This window comes from Sander lucioperca, chromosome 7 (genome assembly GCF_008315115.2).
Source record: "Sander lucioperca isolate FBNREF2018 chromosome 7, SLUC_FBN_1.2, whole genome shotgun sequence".
NCBI classification, from domain to species: Eukaryota; Metazoa; Chordata; class Actinopteri; order Perciformes; family Percidae; genus Sander; species Sander lucioperca.
Genome location: NC_050179.1, coordinates 38,836,904 through 38,862,237, shown reverse-complemented (window position 1 = coordinate 38,862,237; position 25,334 = coordinate 38,836,904). Strand labels below are relative to the sequence as shown.

Sequence of the window (25,334 nt, the reverse complement as noted above, 5' to 3'; positions counted from 1 at the left end):
TTCTTCTCCAGAGTTGCCCAGGGTGTGAGGCGCCGGGCGGGTGTGGGGATATTCACAAGCCCCCGGCTGAGCGCCGCTACATTGGAGTTTACCCCGGTGGACGAGAGTGTCGCCTCTCTACGCCTGCGGGTTGTGGGGGGGAAAACTCTGACTGTTGTTTGTGCGTATGCACCAAACAAGAGCTCGGAGTATTCGGCCTTCTTGGAGACCTTGAATGGAGTCCTGTATGGGGCTCCAGTGGGGGACTCCATAGTTCTGCTGGGGGACTTCAACGCGCACGTGGGCAATGATGGAGACACATGGAGAGGCGTGATTGGGAGGAACGGCCTCCCTGATCTAAACCAGAGTGGTTGTTTGTTGTTGGACTTCTGTGCTAGTCATGGATTGTCTATAACGAACACCATGTTCGAACATAGGGATGCTCATAAGTGTACTTGGTACCAGAGCACCCTAGGCCAAAGGTCAATGATCGATTTTATAATCGTTTCATCTGATCTGAGGCCGTATGTTTTGGACACTCGGGTGAAGAGAGCGTCTCCGTTAGAGATAGGGTGAGAAGCTCAGTCATCCGTGAGGAGCTCGGAGTAGAGCCGCTGCTCCTTCGCGTCGAAAGGAGCCAGTTGAGGTGGTTCGGGCATCTGGTAAGGATGCCCCCTGGGCGCCTCCCTCACGTCCAGCTGGGAGGAGGCCTCGGGGAAAACACAGGACTAGGTGGAGGGATTATATCTCCAACCTGGCCTGGGAGCTGCTACCCCCGCGACCCGTTACCGGATAAGCGGAAGAAGATGGATGGATGGATCCTTTACTGGAAAAAAACTATGAACTGAACATCATCCAGGTAAAACAACTTGCTGGTATATACAGTTGTGTTTAAAAAAAGTGAATAATGCTCAAAATCCTTAGAATAGCTTTTAATTTCCATAATACCAATGCATTGGGAACACTGCACATTCAATTCCAAATCAAAACATGACCAAAATTGATCAAGTTTGTGTTATACCTTTACAGAAAGTGAAGAAAAATGAATGTTAGGCTGTTCAAAAAATAGCAGTATTTGCATTTTTCTTTACAAACTCAAACATTTACTGTATGAACTGAAAAATGTCTCAAGGGTTTGCTTTACTTTGAATCACTGCACTAATATTTAGTTGCATAACCATTATTTCTGAGAACTGCTTCACATCTGTGTTGCATGGAGTCGACCAACTTCTGGCACCTGTGAACAGGTATTCCAGCCCATGGATGATTGAACTACATTCCACAATTCCTCTGCATTACTGGGTTTTGCCTCAGAAACAGCATTTTTGATGTCACCCCACAAGTTTTCTATGGGATTGAGGTCTGGGGATTGGGCTGGCCACTCCATGACATCAATCTTGTTCATCTGGAACCAAGACTTTCCTCACTTACTGGTGTGTTTTGGGTCATTGTCTTGTTGAAAGACCCATGTCAAAGGCATTTCCTCTTCAGCATAAGGCAACATGACCTCTTCAAGTATTTTGATGTATTGAAACTGATCCATTATCCCTGTTATGCGATAAATAGGCCCAACACCACAGTATGAGAAACATCCCCATAACATGATTTTTGCACCACCATGCTTTACTGTCTTCACAGTGTACTGTGGCTTGAATTCAGTGCATGGGGGTCGTCGGACAAACTGTCTGCGGCCCCTACACCCAAAATGAACAATTTTGCTCTCATCAGTCCACAGAATGTTGCCCCATTTCTCCTTTGGCCAGTCAATGTGTCCTTTGGCAAATTTCAACCTATTCAGTACATGTCTTTTTTTCAGCAGTGGGACTTTGCGGGGGCTTCTAGCTGATAGCTTTGCTTCACATAGCCTTCTTCTGATCGTAACAGTACTCACAGGTAATTTTAAGTCTTCTTTGATTTTCCTGGAGCTGATCATTGGTTGAGCCTTTGCCATTTTGGCTATTCTTCGATCCATTCGAATGGTAGTTGACCACTTTTTCCCACGTCGTTCAGGCTTTGGATGCCATTTCAAGGCATTTGAAATCATTTTGGATTTTATCATTTTCTACACTTCTTTATATTTGTTTTCCCCTCTCCAATCAACTTTTTAATCAAAGTCCGCTGTTCCTCAGAGCAATGTCTGGAACGACCCATTTTGCTGAGTATTTCAGTGTGAAATGCACTATAACCAGCATGCACAACATTTGCTTCCTTCCTTCCTTAAATATGGGCCATAACTGACACCTGTTTCTTCACAGAATCAATCACCTCACTAACTGAACACAACACTGCTATTATTTTGAACATGCCCCTTTCAATTACAGATTAAATTACACAGAATGAGCAGCATACATGTCATGACTGTTGGGTATGTTGGTTTTCTATGACTCTACAACACTTACTAGTAAATTATTTGCCATGTAGAAATATCACTTCTACCAAATAAATTGATTTATGAGTTTAGTGATGTTGGACTGCCATTATTTTGAACACAACTTTATATGGGAATTTCTAGAAGACCAGGTTGCTACATAACAACAAGCCACATCACATAGCATGTTAGTTTTTATCTATTGTAGTATCTGATGGACTTATAGGTTTAATGTATGTATAAAGCTCAAATGTGCTAAGCACGACACTGTGGCAGTACAGTGAGTAATGATTAACCTTTCAGTGGAGTGATTTTAGCTGGGATGTTTTAAGTGGAGATCAGCGATTGGTGCTGAGGAGGTTCAAGAGAGTTTTGGAGGACTTTTACCTTTACTTTGCCAACTTGAATGTTCAATATGTTATCTAACATGTTACCTAAGCATACCCAATATAAGCTATGAGTTTTAGAGCCAGATTTAGAATGCATATTGGCCGTGCATTTCTCCAGACTTTCCATGGAGTCTGTAAATGGACGCTGTAATCTTTGATGTAATAAACATTTATAATCAAGAACAGTATCCAACGAATTCTTCTTCTTCACACATCGGCAACGCAGCACTGCAACTAAAGACACAACACTATCTATATTTATTTTCAGCACTTTTACACAGAACCAGTTTGAGCTGGTTGCTGTGTGATGCCAGTTAATACTCAGCACATACAAATCAAGACAACCTTCCAAAATCTAATAAAAACAAGCTGGATAATCAAAGGCTTTATCTGCTCTCTGGCACTATCTAACAGATGATATTTGGCCGTGTGTGTGTTCTAACATCTGAATTTTCTGGAATAAATGTGTCCAAAAAAGTGAACTATCACGCCGGCTGTTTCCATTGAGCAGCAACAGTTGTTGTGCCTTATGATGAGCTATGGGACACTCTGGATCTGTGTACTTTACACACGGAAGCTTTGGCAAAGCTGTGAACCCTCCCGTTGTCCTCGGATCAAATTTGACCCATTTTCCAAAAGTTTATCAGAAAAATAAAGTACATCAGAAATTTGGAAACACTTCTGACCCATTTTGGTTTGGAATCTGCGGGGTTGTGTTTCAGCCTCAACGGCAGCAAACGGAGACCTTTGGCAATGCTGACACTGAAGCCAACGTTTCTCCTCCTGATTGGGTCTTATTGGTCACGACGTCTCGTTCTCTGAGACTTAAAGCGACTAACGTTACCATGGTAACTACAAGCAATGGGCAGAGTCTCCACGCTGCCTCCTGTTTATGTCCAGTATACCAGAATGTTGATAAGATATGAGGTTTGGGCCTGTTAGTTTAAACAGAGATTAGTTCTTCTACTGGAGCTAAAAACCCTTAATTGTAGGTTCAGCTGACATTTTTAAATCTCGATTGAAAACCCACCTACAGCCAACTATAACACACCATCATTTCTGAGTCCTTCACAGACAAACCTTTTCACTTATTGTCTTATGTTGCTGGTTTTGTAGTGGTTATTATTACTGCTTTAATGCTGTTCCATTGTTTTATTGCTGTCTGTTATTTCTGTGTTGCTTTAATTGTAAAGTGCACTGAGACTGTGTCTTATGGTGATTTTACACTTTAAATAAATGTGATTGGCTGTTGTTGATACTACATGCTAACCTGCTGCTAACTTGTCCCATGTCTTGCCCGTTGTCAGATACAGTCAGCTCTGCACGGCCTGGGAATGTATGAAATATTCACTTGTACTTTAACTATTTCATCACTTTATTAACTTGTACTGCAACTTTTAATGTTCTATCAAGATCTCCATCATGATTGTTGTATGTTTTATGTCTCTCTCTCTATTATTATTATTATTATTATATTATACAGTTTATTGCTGCACTGCATGTTTGGATGCATCATAAACGATGGCCATAATCAGTATTGCGCTGCTGTGTTTAGTTGCTGACACGGCTATGTCTCGCTGCTTCCTGTTGCTCTGCATGGCTTCTTGACAATGCTTATTTAAAGGATCAAACTTTATTCTTAATCGTCACATACACACAGTACAATGTAGTGAAATTCTATTACTGCATTTAACCCATCCTAAGTATTAGGTGCAGTGGACAGCTATACATAAAGCATCCGGGGAGCAGCTTGGGGTTCAGTGTCTTGCTCAGGGACACTTTGACATGTGGCCGGATGACGTGGGATTGATCCGCCAGCCTTGTGGTTGTGGGGCAGCCATTTTACCTCCAGGCCACAAGCTATGGATTTAGTTACTGTTGCTGTCTTTATGGCGTCTTCTTGTCTTCTGTCTGTATATTTTAACCTACCCTAATGTCTCACTGTTTCCTGTTGCTCTGCTCTCAAAACATCTCAACAAAGGACCACAGTTGAAACTAAGCCGGCTGGCTAACACTGGCACATTTACACAAATGTTGATTAATGTGTATTGTCCTTATGAAGAAAAAAGAAAAAGAATTGGATTCATTATGCCACACCCGAGCATGCATTTAGGCATCCTGACCTGTTCCTATTTAAAATGACACGTTTACTGTTGTTCTCTTATTTTATTTTAAAGATGCATGTTTTAATAACTTGGACTAAAACACAGTCTGCAATCATTCAATGCCATTCATGGGAACAGGTGCAGTAAGCATAATAAACAATATTGTTAATGTTAAATAATGACTTTGGCAAAAATTATATGAACCTAATCCGATCGGTAGAACATACGGCCTGCTTCTATAAGTCTGTTGGTTTGATACTGAACAAGCTATATTTGAATGCTTGTCAGCCTGATTGTTTGTGGTTATACCTGACTTCTGTTGGATATTGTTGCTCACTGATTGGTCTCCCTTGACAGGGAGTAATACGCCCCATCTAACCAAAATATAAACTAACGTGATAAAACTAGATTTCTACCCCACTCTCATTACGATTAGGTAATAATGCAGGTGTTGCCTTTAAGCCCCTCTCATTTCAGTTTATAGTGTGCTTTGGTGGTGCATCCCACATTAACAAATAAATTACAATTAAATGAATACAATTAATTAAATTACCACAAACTGATTGCCACACAATGCTCACTCTGCCCTGTTAGTAAGACTGTCTTGTCATTTTTATCCATAAAAGACTGAGTCAGGGATTTTTAATTCTCTTTATACTTTACATTATATACAGTTTCCTTTTTGCCATCTACTCTCTGTGCTGTTGGCACTTAGAACTATCACTCATCACTGTGTGAGTAAAAATGATACACAAATAATTGTTAAACGCTTCACACTTAACCCTATGACATAGGAGTGGAAAAGATGCTCTGGTTTATTGGCATTTCTTTAAACCAATCACAATCGTCTTGGGTGGTGCTAAGCTCCGGACAGCGCCACGGTGCCTCTGCTAAATAGTCTCAGGAAGGAACTTGTTTTGGTGGAACATGTGTACGTTCAAAAGTAGTTTTAGTTGTGCAACAGAAAACTCAGATTGGACAGATAGTCTAGCTAGCTGTCTGGATTTACCCTGCAGAGATCTGAGGAGCAGTTAACCATAGTCCTCAGAAACCCACCAGAGATTAGAACGCCAACACAAAGAAAGAGGAAGGTGATGGACGTCCGGGGTGAAAAGAGGGACATCCGGCGGAATTTTCGGCGGCACCAAAGCAATCCCAGAAGTGGAACGTCGTGGATATAGAGGCTGCAACCAACAATGAATTTTATTGTCGATTATTTTTTGGATTAATGGCCAGTTGTTTGGTCTCCAAAATATCAGAACATGGTGAAAAATGTGGATCAGTGTTTCCCAAAAGCCTAAAAAGGACGTTCTCAAAAACGTCTTATATATTCACTTTACTGTCCCAGAAGAGAAAAGAAACTAGAAAATGTTCACATTTAACAAGCTGATATCTGAAAATGTTTGATTAATTGAATATCAAAATTGTTGCAGATTAAGTTACATGTAAGTAAGTAATATTTGACAACTAAATGATTAATCTTCGCAGATTTACTTGTAAGGGCTTTATTTAGCTGTACATAGATATTTATATAAATTCTTTTTCACATTCTTTTGTTTTGTTTTTAACCATAGGCTATTATGGGAGGCACAATAAATGTGTGAAGAATGAAATTGTTTGTATATAAGTACGAAAGTAGAAAAAGGGGATAGGACCAGAAAAGTTTTAACTTCTTCCTACTCCTTTTTGAACATGGGAATCCTTATTTGATTAATTTACAATCATTTTGAAATATAGCCTATGAAATGAAATAAGAAAAAAATGTTGCTGCCTCGTGTCGAGTGACGTCACAACACGTCCGCCTGCCCTTTCTATCCGTGCGCGAGCTCGACAGTCCAAAGTATAAAGTAGCGCGAGCTGGGGGAAGAAAAAGAAGTATAGTCGATACACAGCGAGAGGGACACACACACAGAACAGAAGCGCGCGCACACAAACCCAGACGCACGCATGCAGACACATAGGCTATCTGGCTGTACAACGGAATACTGGCTCATGTGTGTACATGTACACACAGAGAAAAGTGTTTAGAACTTAATTAAGGAGTAGATATCGGACAATGGAGCGGGAGTTGTGGATCTAACGCGGCGGCGCAGAGGACTTGCAATGGGCGGTGTGCTGCTGGAGCTGCTGCCGCTGCCGCTGCTGCTGCTGCTGCTGTGGAGCTGCCTGCCGGCGGCGGTTCACGGTACGTTGACTTTTTTTTGTTCCCAACATGGATCCTCGGGGAACAAGGGGCTGTGGAGCCACCAGGACGAGACATGATAAGAACATAGTAGTTACAACTCTGTCCGTGTGCCTGTGGGCTTCACTCTCCGCTAAATGTCCCCGCGCTGAGACACTGCGCGAGTTGTGATTCCTTGTCTGGAAGTGGAGTTTTTTTATGTCCCAAGGGTAACGTTACAACAACACCAGTTGTAAAGAAAGTGTCGAAACTTTGCATTGCTGTGTGCGTGTTTGTGTGTGTGTGTGTGTGTGTGTGCGCGCGACACACTGGAGGGTGACTAAACTGTAACTAAACGGTGTCTCTGGTGCTTTGTACAGTAACATTAGTTGATGACTTTATGTGTCGCGGCAGAAATGAAGTTTGAAGCCAGCCGGGGCTATTTTTCTCGGGCCTCGGCTCGGCGGCTCCAGCCATTCCTGCTCGGTGTCGGGTGTCACGCACACTTTCAGCTTTTATAGTGAAAAAGAAGCCGGGATGTATTAATTTGGGAATGAAAACTCCACTGGACACTCTTAACATGTTCTCCCCTATGGATCTAGCTCTTATTAACCTTACTTTCTTTGATATTTGCGCTCTTACTATTTATCTCAAAGTGGCCAGGCAGAGGCGGAGCTTAGCTTTCTCTCATATGGATGCAAGGCATTACACCAGCTCTTAAAGCTCTTTTATTAAATACATTAACATTTATTTTTACAATGAACACTTTAAGTGATAAAGGCACTTGGAAATTACAAGGTAGTGGGTCTACAAAAAGGTGAACCATACAATGTTGTTTCATTGACCTTTGTTCTCAAGGGGAGACACTTCAGGCAAAAACATAATCTTTCCATTTTGAGTTTTTGGGCTATTTTACTACCATAGCATGTCTTCTTTCAGACTAGTGGAAAAAAAGACATCCAAAATACACATTTAGATGTTTACCCCAATTTGTCTATTTGTGCATTTCTCCTAACTACAATAGATAATTCCTTGTTTGCATATTTAAACATGAAATTACAGAAAACTTGTAATACAAAAGATAGTTGTCTTAATGACAGTAATTAACTGGGGAAGTTTAATGGTAGTCAATTAACTAAGTGATAAAGGCACTTGCAGATTACAAGGTAGTACAAGACGTGAACAATACCATGTTGTTCTTAAGGGGAGACACTTCAGGCCAAAACAGAATACACACAGGTGTTTATTTTTACTACACTTTGTCTATTATGTGCTGGTAGATGTCTCCGAAATTCACCAAAAGTTAGCATTAGATAATGCCTCATTTGCATATTTAACCCTTGTGTTGACTTCGGGTCACATTGACCCGTTTTAAATTTTTGTTTTATATCACAAAATATGGGATGTAGAAATAAGCGCTGAAAATGCGTAGAAGAAAAATTTAACAATTTAAAACGTTGGAAAAAGCAAAAACAAACTATGAAAAAAAGGCATCGAAAAAAAGAGTGTTTTTTTCAAGGTCGACGGGAAGATAACACAATTAAACATAACATTTCAGAAAACATGTAATTCAGAAATATATGTCTTAATGTAAGTAATTAACTGGGGTAGTTTAATGGTGATATCTGTTGTTTAAAATGTTTTACCCTATTCACCTGTAACGTCTTGCATTTTATAATCCATATCTTTAAAGGCAGTTTTCTTAAAATGAGTTATTCTCAGACTCTGAGACAGAAATCTTCACTTCAGCAGCGCTTCCATACAGTACACCAAACTTTCCTCTTTCATTCCTATCTACATTCTGAAGGTTCTTACAGAGGACTTTGTTTGTAATGCTTTTGACTCTTCTAGTCCATAAAGATCTCAGCGTCATCACTACACTACAACACGTTGCTCACAAATTGAAACCGTCAACTGGATTCAAATAAAAACATAAAGCAAAATAAATTCTGAAAGAAAAAAACTTCAAAGATAATAAGCATAGACAAAACAAGAGACTCCATTTGTCTGCTTGCATCCTAAAACTGCAGCTTCACATTTCATAATGTGTATAACAGTGTGTAATAAAACCTTTACAACTCTGCGTGAGCTCACTCAGTGGTCCAGTCAGAGATGCATGGTTGCAGGGATTGCAGATTAAAATTAGCCTCTATGGCTACGAAGAATGCGACAAACGTCAAAAAAAAGAGTAATTTTTTTATTTTTTATTTTTCTCAATAAAAGCATGTTAATAAGCTCTACATGTCTGGCCCTTGATGTGATTTTCATTTTCCAGTGTGGCCCTTAGTAAAATGAGTTTGACACCCCTGCTTTAGAGAGTGAAGGTTATCCTGAGTATGCCTTCTCCAGACCATGACTCTTTTTTTATATGAAGATTTTAAATAAATAAATAAAGAAAAAAAGAAAAAATAAATAAATGACTAAAGGTCAGACCTCTGAATGATTATATGGTACAAATCACATTTTCGTACAGAAAATGACTTCACACATCTACAACGTGAGACAGGTGCGTAGGAGGGGGACAAGCAGGTCAACAGTTGCAAAGAAAAAGTCCCGCACACTGTCTAACTTGCAAAAAAATATAGAAACTATAGAAAACTCTATGTTTTTTACAAGTTAGATGGTGTGCGGGAGTTTTTCAATCACATTTCCAACACACAAACATACAGAAAATACATACAATTTAGTTTGGACCTTTGTTAATGATGCTGTGTGTTTTCTGTTTTGGTGTAAATGATGTGGGTAAATGAACAAAGGAAATGTGGATGTGTATCTGTGGAGTCAGACCTTGTTATACCCACACTTTCAGACATAACCAATACACACATCACTTCCTTTCAGGTGTGTAGGAACACCCATATAACTGGTTCACATTTTAAAAAGAAAATATTGGACATAATATAGGGACTTCATGCTACAGTTTTGTGTTAGAAAACTGCGTTGTAGTCGGATTCTGAGTCCTCTTTTATCTGTTCTTTGATCAGATAGTTCCTCATGATTTTGTTCATTTTATACTGTTTTTTATTAAGGTTATTGTTTCAGTTTAAATAATTTTGCACAATATCCTACAGAAAGTGACTATTTTCTGAACGATGTTAGAAATGTGTAATGTTTTGAATTAGAACATCAAGTGCAAAAGCATTATTACAAATCTGAAGGTGTCAGATGTGACTGCTTAGCACAGAGCACTCAACGACACCAACTGTGGACTTAGAACAGCATCATAACCATTACATAACATAAAGTGCAGCAACAACACTCAAAGTAACTTTTACAAGGCAGAATCAGAAAGGAATTTATTGCCACAATAGTTACCGTACGTGGAATTTGTCTTGGTGATTGGTGCATACATACACAGTGTTTTCCCTGGGTTTATCAAAGACCAGATTTGGTTTAGGATTCTTTCCTCAAGAAAATGTGATGGTTTTCAATGAAAAAAATATGCAATTCAACATCATTTTGGACCATTATTATCACCATACCTGTGTCTAAAACCTTGGAAAAGCTAGAGCTGATAATAAATCAATAAATAAATAACACCCAAAAAGCTTAAAGACAAAACCTTTTGGCCCTTTGTTCGCATTTCTCATTCATTCAGCTTAGGTGCAGTAAAGTCCGTTTAATGTCTGATCCAACTGATTCCAACATTTGTGTGCTTCCCTGGGTAATATCTGGATAAGTTCAGGTTTGCTGAGCATTTGTGAAATGGACTTTAGTCAAGTCAGACAGCGACAGCCTCTGTTTTTTGACCCGCTATTCAGATGAGGAAAAAAAATCCTTTAACAGGGAAAACCTAGAGAGAACCTCAGGAAGAGCAACAGAGATGGACGTATAGAGCTGCAACTAACGATTACTGTATATCCATTATAGACTAATCTGCAGATTATTTTCCCGCTTAATCGATTAATCTATAAAAATGTAAGAACATCTTAGTTTGTCAAAATCCAAGGTGATGTCTTTAAATATCTTGTTTTGTCCAAAACACAGAGACATTCAGTTTGATAAGATTTAAAACAGAAACGAGCAGGAAACAATTAATCGATTATCAAAATAGTTGGTGATTATTATTATTTTTGGCATTTTAGGCCTTTATATGTATAGGACAGCTTATACTTGAAAGGGGAGAGGGAGGGGGGGATGACATGCAGCAGAGGGCTGCTGTGTCGAGGAGTAAACCTCTATATATGGGCACCCTCTCTACCAGGTGAGCTAACCAGGCGCCCAGGTGATTATTTTTTACAGGTAAAATGACAAAATTCTAGATAGCTAAATATTTAGATAGTAAACATAGGCCTATATGAAGAATGGAGGTAGGGAGGATGTCAAGCAGCTTCCAGGTGTCCCAAAACAAACACACGTGCACACATAACTCATATTGCCATAACATCAGGCAGCAAAGCACGATAACTTATTTTGCTCATAAAGATCAGGACTGTCAGGGTTTCCCCTAGTCATATTTTCAAATGTCCAGTTAGCATTAAGCACTGACTTAATGTAGGGCCCTGTGGAATCTGTCTTATAGCTTTTTTAAATTCTCAATTTTGTGATTCTGTCATCACAGAAACTATTGTCTACATTAACGCTGCCATCAGTCCCATGTCAAAAAAAAGCGATTGCCACCGAGCTAAACAACTTTGTCAGGGAAACCCTGACTATGAAATGTTAATTAATAGTGAAATACACCAATCAGTTGATGCATAAGTCTGACTTAAACATTGCGCTAGAAACTGGCCTTCCGCTGGGAGCAACAGGGTTGAATACTGAATCAGTTGAAGTGGTTGGCTCTCGTTGGTTCCAAAAGAAGAACGATGTCCTAAGTTTGGCACTGAGGTGACCACATGTAGGCACACTTCACACCCATTGGCCAAAAACACCAAAGTAGTGTCAGTACACTGCAGGGCAAACATCACAGCTGTGTGTCGACAGACTGTCAGATCACTCTGTAAATGGTCCCCCATAAAAATGTTGAGGGTCAAAACTTCATTTCCAGCATTTTGCATTTTCTGCATCAATTTATGGTGCAAATGTCTATGTAGAGGAAATAATATTCTCCTGTATTGTTCAAAACCTTCTGCATATTCAAAACATCACGTGTTTCAGGACTTTCTTAATCACAAGAAATTACATCTTTATTTTTTTACGCTCCTGTTGTGTAAAAAATAAAGTGTATAAGTATGTTGATCTTTGACTGCAGGTCTGCTTTCACAGATTCTTTGGCTTTTTGGCTTTTAAAAGTTTTTTTGGTCATGCATTACTATTTCTTGAAAAACTCCATTTACTGGTTCTGTTTTAACACACATCTTATATTGTCAGTAAGATAAGACACTTCCTACATTACTTTTTTACATAAATCATAGTTTATAACACAGGTTTGAGCACCAGCCAAATGCTGGTTAAACAATGGTAATCTTGATTTTGGAGTCCACCAGCCACAGTGGCAGGTGGACACCAACCCTGATCTAATATGCCAAAAAAAATCAAAGCCGTCTTTTCACTGCTAAGCCTTTGTAAAAAGCAAGTTGCGTTTAAGGATTTTTTCAGAGAGCTACGTGACACATGCCACTATATCGACTAGGACTGGTGGGTTAACGGTCGTCCTACACACAGAGTATGTCAGGCAGACACAGCTGATAACCTCTCAGCAGGATGCAATGACACACGCTCTGAGGACAGCTACGGACCTGGGTCAGTCGTGTGGTTGAACAAGCAGTTCAAGGAAAGTGGTTGCATGTGTCCACAACAATGACCGGTACAAGTCTGCAGCTGTCCACGGAACATTAAAAGTATGTCCGAGCCTCCCTGACAGGTGAACTGGGCTTCAGTTTCCTGCTTGTCTGTTTAATGATTGGTTAACTAGGGTTGGCTTAGCATTGCTATAGCTAACAGAACTGATAGCATGTAAACAACTATGGGATTAGCGAGAAAGTTGCAGTTTGGGTACAGAGACGTTAATAATGTTACATCCATGTTACAGGCTTGACAGCATACAGCCCTCTGATGTATTATAAGATAATACAAATACAAAGATAATACAGCCACAGGAACTCGGAAGAACCGTCATATGAGCCTGCTCAGCCGGGCGCAGTCCCGTGGGTCTGATACACTTTCATTACGTGTGTTCATAATGCCTAGTTAAATAACTCTGGGATTGGCTGTTAGTGCATGTTACATTTTTCAAAACATGATGGTTTAAATAAGGAGCATTTAAGTGTTCGGACTGTAACTTGATCCCAACAAAAATGATCTGCTGAAATATAGAGGTTTCTTTCGCCATGTGAAGTCTATGGTCTCTGTGGCCAGCGGGTTGCCAGGTGTTGCAAGTCCACTGTCGGCCCCTCAGCCCAGGGTTGTTGTTCCTGGGGGCTTGGTCTGGCCCTGCTTCTAGAGGGAAAGGTCACCTGACCGGTAACAACAATAAAGATAAGATAAAGACCTGTGTTTTTTTGTCTTTTATTATTTAACAAAAGAGGCCAAAGTTCTCATATGTTAAATGTCCAAACACAAGCAGCCATACGGACATGTTTTGATTCAGCACTTTAAAAAAAGGATTGAGGTTTGATTGCCAGCTCTACTGACTTGTGAATAGGAAAATTATTCTTTTTTGGGTGCGTGCTCGTCTATTTGGGTGGGCCGCAGGAAAAAAATAATAGAACCTCTCTGCCCAGCGGACCTGGGTGTTTTCTCTTCCCACTGCTGAGGCCGACCAATAGGTGATTTCCACACTGCTCTCCATTAGCCTGCAGCATATGGACCATTGCATTCACTGCATTCAGGCTTCATACACTGAGCTGTTCTTTTGTTTGGATGGAGGCACACTCGACACTCCACAAAACAGGGCAGGACCTGACGGAGGTTGACTGAGAACAGAGCTAATACTGCTCAGTGTTTTCATTCATTCAGAAGGAAATGTAATATTTTTGTTTGAAACAATCAAAATGACACAATCTAAAAAAATATATATTTTACATTTTTATTTTTCCGAAACAACCCTGTTTTCACAACTATTTCTGTTCAACCGCTAATAGAACCTTTATAAAATACAGTCTAAAATTGGCAAAAATGAAGAATATGCAATTCACATACTTGTTGGTAAGATCCTGGCAGCAGGGAAAGGAGAAGAGTCAGGGGCTGAAGGGCAGGAGAAGAGATTTGGTGACTGGGCTGAGGAGAAAAGTAAGGAAGAGAATTATATCTTTTCCTGTTTGTGTTTCTCTGGTGTGGAACTTGAGGAGGTTCTTTGCTGTTTGGATTTCATACAAACCTGATGGAGGTAGGACAGAGACAGAGATGAAGAAGACTGGAACAAGGGAAAAGTTGCTGAGAGAAGAGAGGGAAAGAAGAAAAGAGGAGAGAAGTGGATAAAGGGAGGAGGAGAGGGAGAAATGGGACAGAGGGAGCAGAGGTGGAGAAAGAGAGGAAGTCTGTGGCAGTCTACCTTGATTTCTCTAGGGTCCATACACACACACACACACACACACACACACACACACACACACACACACACATACACACACACACACACACACACTGCATAAATATACTCCCTGCGCTCGTCACACACATTTTTCTTGTCCCAACTGGGGAGGTGTGAAGAAAATCTCTTCCTTCCTTGCAACCACACACACACACACACACACACACACACACACACACACACACATACACACACTGTGAGGGTTCTGTTAAGATGGGCTCTGATAAGATGTAATGCGAGGGAGCCTGTTAGCTTTCTCCAAGCAGAACAAAGCAGGATAACTCTGTGTGTGTGTGTGTGTGTGTGTGTGTGTGTGTGTGTGTGTGTGTGTGTGTGTGTGTGTGTGTGTGTGTGTGTGTGTGTGTGTGTGTGTGTGTGTGTGTGTGTACGGAAGTCCAGTATACTTGTGGGATCCGGACAGCTTTGTGGGGCCAAAATGCTGGACCCCACAAGTTTAAAGGGCAGTTTGAGGGTTAAGACTTGGTTTTAGGATTAGGGTTAGAATTAGGTTATGGTTAGGGTGAGGGTAAGGGTTAAGGTTAGGCATTTAGTGGTGATGGTTAAGGTTAGGGTAAGGGGCTAGGGATGCATTATGTCAATGATGGGTCCCCACAAAGATAGTGCTACAAACGTGTGTGTGTGTGTGTGTGTGTGTGTGTGCATGTGCGTGAGCAGAAAGGGGTGCAGCAGTGCATTGCAAGAAACTTCTTTTGGGACCCTTCTTTCTTTTTAAGCTGCCACCTCAGTACGACCTCTCCCCCCAGCCCCTAGACACACACACACACTGAAGGCGCCCCACACTTTGATTGTTAATCCCATTGACAAACTCAAATGTCGTTTTTTGGTCTTTTTTTCTTTTGTGTGCTGTTGCACCCATGAAAACACACACACACACACACACACACACACACACACACACACACACACACACACACACACACCATGCATACAATGTTAGGTGCAGTGATGTCATTTTTCTCCACACATTTTGATTTAATTTTAAATTTAACATTTGTAGCATTTCATTGTAGCTGAAAAAAGTGCATATTTTATATTTAGAATATGTATTAAGGGGTCATCTGTGCTTCAATGTTGGATAGAATAATAATTCTAAGTATATTATATATACTTAGAATTTATATATATTACAGTAATAATTACTGAAATAATGAGTACTAATGCATGTTTGTCATTCAGACATGCATTTATGTCTGTGTTACATAACACACATGACACATTGTTTTTTTCTGTTTTTTTTATTTTAGTTGTGAGTTGAAAAGTAATTCATTGAAGAAAGAAAAGTTTAAACTCCTCTGGCAGGACGTATTCGGTCACATGCTGTACGTCAAGTATTTTGCTCGTGTTGGTTGTGTTTTCAACAATGCTTTTGTCCTGATTTGATTCTTTCATGATACATGGGTGCTGATTGGATTTGTATTGTGATTTTCATTTATTATGATTCTAGAAGTAATGCGATTCGATAGTGTTGAGTATTGGGATTTTCTTTTCCTTCTTTAACAGAAACAGCAGTTGAATAAAACACTTCTAGAGACAATATATCATGAGACATTTCTAAAAACTGGTTTCCTTTTACTTTGTAAAGAAGAACATAACATGGATTTTCAGCTTTCTCTCTGTTCTGCTGGAAACTGATATGATGTAGTCGCCGTCAGCAGTACCATAGCAACAGAAAACATTTAGCTCAATCATTGGTCAAAATAAATAAATAATATCAATTATTGTAAAAAAGAATCAATTTTAAAAATCGTCGCAAAAAACTCATGATGCATACGATTTTCCATTGTTTACCCACCCCTAGTTGGCCCGTGTGTTAATGTCTCTCTGTGTATTTAATATGGTGCTGCTGGCATCTTGATGTTATTGTGACCACATCCAGACTAGTGCCGGGTTGGAAGTGTTAATGGAGATGTTACTGTCGTGGCTTGTATGGAAATGTGTGCTAAATGAGCATTTACTTTGTGAGGTGCATGTCTGAAAGCGTCTGAAATATATCCCTTTCTGTTTGTTATCCAGCCAGAGCCTTTATATATATATATATATATATATATATATATAGCGTGTGTGAGTGTAGTGTTTTGATACAGCAGTCTGGGCTTGTCCTCTCAGTCAGCTGGCACTAATCCCCACCGGAGCGTCTCTGTTAGGCCAGAGTGTGTGGTCTGCCCCCCCTCCCTCTCTCTCTCTCTCTCTCTCTCTCTCTCTCTGTCTCTCGCTCTGTCTCTCTCTTCTCTCTCTCTCTCTCTCTGTCTCTCGCTCTGTCTCTCTCTTCTCTCTCTCTCTCTCTCTGTCTCTCTCGCTCTGTCTGTCTCTCTCTCTCTCTCTCTCTCTCTCTCTCGCTCTGTCTGTGTCTCTCTCTCTCGCTCTGTCTGTGTCTCTCTCTCTCTCTCTCTCGCTCTGTCTCGCTCTGTCTCTCTATCTCTTCTCTCTCTCTCTCTCTCTCTCTCGCTCTGTCTGTCTCTCTCTCTCTTTCTGCCCCCCTCTCTCTCTCTCTCTCTGCCCCCCTCTCTCTCTCTCTCTCTCTCTCTCTCTCTCTCTCTCTCTCATGTTGATCTGTGTCAGGTAGGCCTGTAACATTTATTTAGTAATTGTCTAATCACCGTTTCTTTGTTTAACTGCAATTAATAAACATTAGCTGAGCTCTTAAGGGCTATGACTGTTGATGGTTTTGTCAATGTTATGTTCATTTATGAATAAAATCAGGGCTGTAGTCATAAAATCAGGGCTGTAGTCAAGACCACCTTTGTCAAGTCCAAGACCAGGACTAATCGAGACCAAGACAAGACCGAGTCCAAAAAGGTTTGAGTTTGAGTCAAGACCGAGTCCAGGACAGAAAATAACGTAAGCAGGGCACGCAGATGCAGGGCGTGCGAAGATAATCTAGTGTGTGATTGGTTATCAGGTGGCCAGTGTTTCACTTTCCCTCCAGTGTTATTATAAACATAATGAAGACACCTGGACTCGGTCGAGACCAAAAGCCATATATTCTCAAGTCCAGAACAGATAGGGAAGAGATAAAGACTAACGCTTTTGTCGCCAAAAATACAACTGGAAACGTAGCTGAAGTTCACATTCACCTTCACATTGGTGTCCTTCACAAAGTCCTTTTTATTGTTCAATGAATGAAGAATTGTTAAATTGATTGTGTCTGCTTTAAGGACTGGGTGTTGTTTGGGGACGCACTGACAGAGGCGGCGTGTCTTAATGCTGTGGGATTACAGTAGGCATGTTGTGCCAAACCACAGCATAGCAGCCCTGCCACCCTGCCAGGCCCAAACCACAAGCTTCCCCTGAGGCAAAGACACACACACACACACACACACACACACACACACACACACACACACACACACACACACACACACACACAATATTAGAGCTGGGACGATATGTGTTTGTCCCAATTTGGTTCTTTTTTACGATACGTGGGTGCCGGTTGGATTTGTATTGTGTTTTTCATTTACTGTGATTCTAGAAGTATTGTGATTCGATTCTTTTCCTTCTTTAACAAAAACAACAGTTGAAAAAAACACTTCTAGAGATGATATATGATGAGAAATTTCTAAAAACTGATTGTTTCCAAGAAGAATGACATCACATGTCAGTCAGACATTTATTTACTTTGTAAAGAAGAACATAACATGGATTTTCTGCTTTCCCTCTGTTCTGCTGGAAACTGATATGATGTAGTCGCCGTCAGCAGTACCATAGAAACAGAAAACATTTAACTCAATCATTGGTAAAAATAAATAAAAATAAATAAAGAATATTGATTCTAGAGAAAAGAATCAATTTTAAAAATCTACGTAAAATTATTGATTAGTAAACATAAATATTTCCTATATATTATGCCTTCCAACTTGTGTTTTTATCTGACAGTGTATGAAGCATAAGGACAGACGTATTAATGTGAACATTCTTTTTGGTCTCGTGCTTGTCTTCTGCAGGTTGTTGCCAGCTGGCAGTAATGTTGGAGGCTTTCTGTTTTGGTTGAGCTTTGTTCCAAAGAGTAGCAGTCCTCAGTTTTACTCTGCTGGTGTCTCGTTGTGAACTTGACTGTGACATGTGGCACTGTGGGGGTGCAGCAGTAATAATCTGGATACGCTAGGCCACATGTGTCAAACTCAAGGGCCGCGTGCCAAATCCGGCCCCTCGCAGACTTTGATCTGGCCCGCATATCAATTAAGGATCCCAATACATTTTGGACCGTCTAGTTTTTGTCGCTTTTTTGACATTTCTGCCACTTTTGGCGCTTCTTTCAATGTTTTTGTTGCTTTGTTCGACAGTTTTTGCCGCTTTTTTCTTTATTATTGTTTGTTGTTATTGTTATTGTTTATGAGACCCAAACTGTACGTGAGAAGACTTTATAAGACATGCAATAATACAGTCAAAGATATTTCACTTCTCTTAAATGAAAGCATGTTAATACACTTTACATGGCTGGCCCTTGATGGGATTCTTATTTCTAGAATTTGAGTTTGACCCCCCCTGTGCTAGACCTTTAAGCAATCAGCACAACTAATTAGTGAAATGAAACTGCTCTGAGATTGGTGGCAGACTGAACAATGTTATTTCAGCATGATGTATCAACAGATGTGTATTTCATTCAGGCTATAGAACAAATTATGGTTGTGTAGTAAAGTTGATTCATGACTTAAGTAGAGTCATTGTTGTTGTCTTTATTGTTCTTACTAGGGGTGCACGATTCAGAAAATGTCACGATTAAACATTGATTTTCAGGCTCAAGATTCGATTCAAAATCGATTTTGGCTTCAAAAACGATTCTCGATTAAAAAAAACATTCACAATATGTAAATGTAGTTACTTTTCCCATGTGATTGCAGTAGACATACAATAAAAAAATAAATAAAACAAAATTAAAAAGTATCAATCGATTTTTGGAATTCTATGAATCGACTTTGAATAGGTAGAGCTTGAATCGCGATTCGAATGTGAATCGATTTTTTTTGCACACCCCTAGTTCTTACTTGATTTTTGTTTGTGTATTATTAGTATTAGTATTATTATTATTAATAAAGAGATTCCCAATGATATTTTGGAATTGCACTAAAGTGAGGGACTCACAAATAGGATGCTAATCCCTATAACGATTGCTTCCCACAATCAAATGAACATGATTGAAATGCGTTCTCCGCTCATAGGAACCTCGGCTGCATACTGCAACAAGTGTTGAGCAAAGGGGAAAGCTCTGTGTGTGTGTGTGTGTGTGTGTGTGTGTGTGTGTTTGTGTGTGTGTATGTGTGTGTGTGTAAGAGGGAAAGAAAGAGTGTGTGTGTCAGGAGTATGAAGGTAGCAGTAAAGTCATAGCTTTAATAACGTATAATATGTACAGTTTAGGCTATTTGTTGGTGAATAAATGCAACAACTTCTCAAGACCCATCCAACTACCTGTCGTCTGGGTTCTGTTGCACATTGCATTGCAAACACACTGCAAACTGTGAAATGCAGTCTGAGTAATGTTCGTCTCCAGGATGGTGACCCCTGAAAGAAACTGTCTTACAACACACTTCTAAACACATAAACACACAAGCTCAGATAAAAATGACAATGATAGTAATATGTGATATTCCCAAAAAACATTCCTTTGCCCTTGAGGTAAATAAAGGAAGTAAATCAAACATAAGACAAGTCGTCCAGTTCCCTAATCCACTGGGAAATTCCACAGTTTTACATGAACGGGCTAGACACAAATATCACAAAGCCCCCTGGATGAATACTCAGAATGCATCATTTGAGGTTAAGAAAAACATCTTATGTATGAGTTTGAGCCAATTTATTCTCTCTTTACCAAAAGAATTGTAATTGGATCAGTTCAAATCAACTGGGTTTAACATAAGTTTTCTTTCCAGGCTCACCTCTCCTCCTGTTTGCCAACCGGCGTGACGTACGATTGGTCGATGCAGAGGGCGTGCGGGGGGAGTCGGCCATCGTTGTTAGTGACCTGGAGGATGCAGCAGCGGTGGACTTCCTGTATTCTGAGGGCCTGATATTTTGGACAGACGTCAGTGAGGAGGCCATCAAACAGACACACTGGAATCAGTCATCCAACTGTAAGACTGCACACTGTTTCCTGGGTGTTAATTCTCATGCTTAGTGAAGGTTTCCTCATAAACACCAGCAGTAAAGGTGGTTTTGTACATATGTTCAGGGGTTAAAGTGGGCCGGAACAATCTGGAACAGCGTTCCGGCACCTTCGATTAACAAGTAAATGAATCAAATTGGCGGTTTCATACTTCAGTGTTTCCCGTTCTTTTAAAAATAACGCCAAACTTCCATTGCAGTGTTTCCCCTGTTCAGTCTCAGCAGTGCACCACCGTCTGACTGTGGTGAGTTCACATGTCTATAAAAATAGCAGGACAGTCGAGTACTGTCTGTTAAAGTCAGTTGAATGGGGCTACGTTCAGACCTGACAAAACGTAGCAACACGTTTATTTAAACTGAAACGGGGGTGCGTTGAACACCTTGTTGTGTGCGCAAACGCGCTGCCTTTTTATTAAAGCGTAACTCTCGCCAAAATGCAACCTAGGATCTTTTTGTGAATGTACCCGAATCAAACTTTAGTTTAATAGCATAATTAGGACGGAAGCGCACGTATCAGGGAGGACAGTAAAAATGGAAAGCTCCTCAAGCTTAGTTCCATATAAATGCATGGATAATTCGTTGTTTTGTCGTTAGTGAAAAACAATATTGACCTTGTAGTTGAAAAAGGAGCCTCATATAAGAATGACATTTCCTCATATGGAGTCCGTTCCTTTGCATTCGGAGATCAACACTTTTTGACTGGCGAGATGGCTGTGACCGGAAACAACAACAGCTAAAGTGAGTCGTTCAAAACCTTTGTTTTTAGTAAACTCTGGGTACACAAACAATGTTCTCAATGCTGGAGTTGAGATCGAGTTGTGTCGAGCCTTCTTAGTGTTTTAAAAATAGTGATTTTGATGTGATCATAGTAGTGCCCCTAGCACTCCCATTCAAAAGGCCATTTGACCAAAAAACGAAAATATGGTAAATCTTAAAAGTGGCGATTCCGTCCTAATTATGCTTTTCAAAAGTTTGACTCAGGTACATTCACAAAAAGACCCTAGGTTGCATTTTGGCACAAGTTTACAGACACTGTGCTGACTGACCTGTGACACAGCCAATAAACCAGAGACACACCCACCAAACCAGAGAAAAAACATACCTCAAAGCCCGTTGCACACCTTTTCACACTGTTCCGAGTAAACACGGAAACCGTAGCAAAGCGGTGCACACCATTTTGAGATTGAACGTGCCCCAGGTGATGATCACGTTGCCTGTAGGCTACGGTTTACAAACAGGCTACACGACACGGTAACATGCTGAAGATCCAATGTTTTTAGATGAGCTAGACAGAGAGCAACCCCTCCCTGATCTTAGAGTTCCCCCACCTGCCAAATCCCACTTTAACCCCAGCATATCTTCCCTGGTTTGATGAAGAATGCATCCTTTCTCTTTCACCTTCTCACACTGTGTATGTTTTCTGGTTGCAGCCCTTAAAGAGGCGCTGGGAACGGGCCAGACTGTGGTTGTATCAGGGCTGGACAGTCCCGATGGGCTGGCCTGTGACTGGTTGGGCAGAAAGCTCTACTGGACAGACTCGGAGACCAATCGGATTGAAGTGGCCAACCTAGACGGCACCTCCAGGAAGGTCCTGTTTTGGATGGACTTGGACCAGCCCAGGGCTATCGCTCTCAACCCTGCTCAACGGTAACAGAGACACTCTTCATAGTATGCTTAGACCGCCATAGTACTCTTGTCTGCAGGACAAACATGGACTATAGCGCAATAGATTTATTGAGACTGAGGCTGATAATAGTAACAGGTAAAACTGGAAAGCTGACAGTGAAACTGGGGCTCTGGATCAATCATTATAAATGTCTCTTCAAAAATGTGATATGTGTGGATTTCCCTGTAGTTTGCCTGTTTTTCTGGACAATCCAAAGTCAACACTTTTCGGGATCATCATCATCAAAGCCTAGATTTACACTGTAAAACCCAAACTGCATGGCTAGATATCACAAGACAGATGTGAGAAAATATGTTTCTTGAACAGACCCTTTGAAGGCCTCCCTTAGATTGTCACTTTCTTTAGCCTTTTGTTTTTAAGAGCTGGACAGACAACATGCTCAGGTAGCCAAGCATACCTGAGCTGATGGTGTAGGGTGCAATGACAGGGAGATATGAGAGATAATAGGAAAGATGGTGGAAGAGAAGGCCTGTTCTGCAGAGTTTCCGTTTTCTGTGGTTTGTTCTCACACCCCCACCCCTCCCTCTCTCTCTTTCTCTCTCTTTCTCTCTCTCTCTTTCTCTCTCTCTCTCTCTCTCTCTCTCTCTCTCTCTCTCTCTCTCTCTCTCTCTCTCGTAAAACAACTTGTTGGATCAGCAAAACCTGAGCTCCTCAGATGATAGATTTACTGTTGTGGGTTAATTTTGTCCTGTTAGAATACAGTGTAGCAGAATGATTGTGTGTTAACAGTTTTCATGATGGTTTGGGCTACAGAACTCTCCAACCATGACTTCTGCAGACCTTGTATAAAGACACTGTACTTAAACTAGAGGTTCAATGAGTCCATTGGCCTCCTTAGTTCAGGCTGAATGCACTGAATCCTTTCCTTTCAATAAACACTCTCTTTCTTCCTGTATTACCCAAGCAGTATGACTCCATCATACTGTAAACAGCCTGAACACCATGTCTGCGCCAGCCAGGAACAGAGTCAGATTGAACCGCTAGCATTTCTATAGATCACGATAGCCACAGGGTGTGTCTGTGTTGGGAGTTGTTGGTCATACTGTAACTGAACCTCGTGGGTGCAGGGTCGGTGGGACAAAAGAGTGTATAGGCCAAGAACACAAACAGGTTGTCAACTGTCCTTTTATACTTGCTGAGTCAAATGCAACAACAGGTACGAAGACCACAACTACAACTATAAGGGTGTTTTCACAATTGGTCCGTTTCAGCCCTCCAAAAGAACTCAGACCTATTAGTCAGCATTTTTTGCGCATATGTGAGCACTCCAAAGGGACTCAGACCCCCCCGGAACGAACCTTACCCAGACCCCCAGGAGGTGGTCTGAGTATGTTTGCTTCAAGTCTGCGTTGCGGTTCTCTTCACCTTTGCATTGTGAACACAACATGCTTCAGGTTCGCTTTGCCCTTTTGCCTTTGCCAATGTATTTTAGCCCCGAGGCCCTATCAGAGCTGAAGTGGACCAGAAAGAGAACTGTGTCCTCTTTCATGTAGTCTATATCGACGATGTTCCACTTCCGGGTTTGCTCCGGTGCCGCTGGAAATTCTGCTGGATGTCCTTCCCCTTCCTCTTTCTTTGTGTTGGCGTTCTAAACTGTGGTGGATTTCTGAGGACTATGGTTAACTGCTCCTCCTCCTATTTTGCAGCGGCACCGTTGCTCCGTCCGGCCCTTAGCACCGCCCAAGACGATTGTGATTGGTTTAAAGAAATGCCAATAAACCAGAGCATGTTTTTCTCCCATCCCAGAATGCTGTGTGGACTAGCCAGACCTTCCCCCGCAGCGCTGTTGAGGAAGGTCTGGCAATGCGAGACTATCTTTCAAGTAAACTGACATTGTGAACACAAAAAGAACTGAGTCCCTTTTCTTTTGGTCCACTTTAAGAGGACTGAGTTTGGTTTGCGTGAAGAGGACCATATGTGAAAGCACCCTTAGATGCAGGTTGTTCTTGTTCTTTAAATCAGTGTACAATATGTGAATTCAAGTCAGTTCAGCTTTGGATGGTTCAAGCAGAGACGGTTTGGAACCGAGACGCCCCAACTCAGAGTAGTTTCCTGTATGTCTGAGTCCTGTGGGTTGGTCCACTGCCACGTCTCTTTAGGAGTGTGAGTAAGGTTTGTTCCAGAGGGGTCTGAGTCCCTTTGGAGTATTCACATAGCACAGAAAATGCTGACTAATAAGTCTTCATTTAGAGGGCTGGAACGGTGTGAAAACACCCTTCTTGTTGTAGTTGTGGTCTTTGTACCTGTTGTTACATTTGACTCAGCACGATTATTTACAGATATGATCATAGACTGTGTAACTGTCTTCTGACAAGCAGAAGAGAAACATGATTAGTTTCTATCCAAAATTCATATTGTAACTTTCCTAGTTCCTGTTTGCTAGTCAGGTGTTCCACATATGTCTGTGTCTAGCCATGATTACCAAGTATCTGCAGGGTTTTTCCTGCTCTCAGGATTTTTCCTGCACTCAGGATTTTTTGGTGCACTCTGAAGAGGTTTTAGCCAGCGCCAAAGGAAAATACTCAGCGTGGTCCCATTGACTGGAGCAGTGAACAACGTTTCCATTGCACAAGAACCTTACGGGATGGGAATGATTGTTCCAGGTACCCTCAGGTGTTACCAGGGAAACAGAGTTATTGTTTGAAAAAAACTTTACATTTTGGTTGGTCTTTAAAAAATTATTTGGCAATTGACTGTGGTATAAGCGGGTTAATGCCCTTCCAGGTGTGTTAATGGCTGACGGGGAGGCCAGAGCCATTTGACGTGCGGCGCAGAGCATATATCCCATTATATTTTTATATTATAATTATAAATTGTCATCTTTCGCCTGAAATTATCGTTTTCCTTTAGATATAATTAAAGACATTTCCACCATAAATGATTGCATAAAAATGTACCACAATGCAGAAAATGAAAATGTATCGGAGGAGGACCCCCTGACCCCAAGGCCCATTCTGAGCCAGAACAAATCCTTATCTGTACAGTATGAGAGCCATGAGGAGTTTGGATATACAATTAGTTTTATCAACATTTAACAAGATTATATTTATA

General features: G+C 40.8%; 1 protein-coding gene across 1 annotated transcript in view; it reads left to right on the top strand.

Annotated features, from left to right (window-relative positions):
* Positions 1–6,724: 6,724 nt before the first annotated feature.
* The window catches only part of lrp5 (low density lipoprotein receptor-related protein 5), a 68,576-nt gene continuing 49,966 nt past the window's right edge, over positions 6,725–25,334 (top strand). Inside the window, exons 1-3 of the mRNA XM_031285385.2 lie at positions 6,725–7,026; positions 20,365–20,565; positions 22,027–22,243. Coding sequence (XP_031141245.1) covers positions 6,945–7,026; positions 20,365–20,565; positions 22,027–22,243 — 500 coding nt within the window. The 5' untranslated portion in view covers positions 6,725–6,944. The remainder of the gene's footprint in view (positions 7,027–20,364; positions 20,566–22,026; positions 22,244–25,334) is intronic.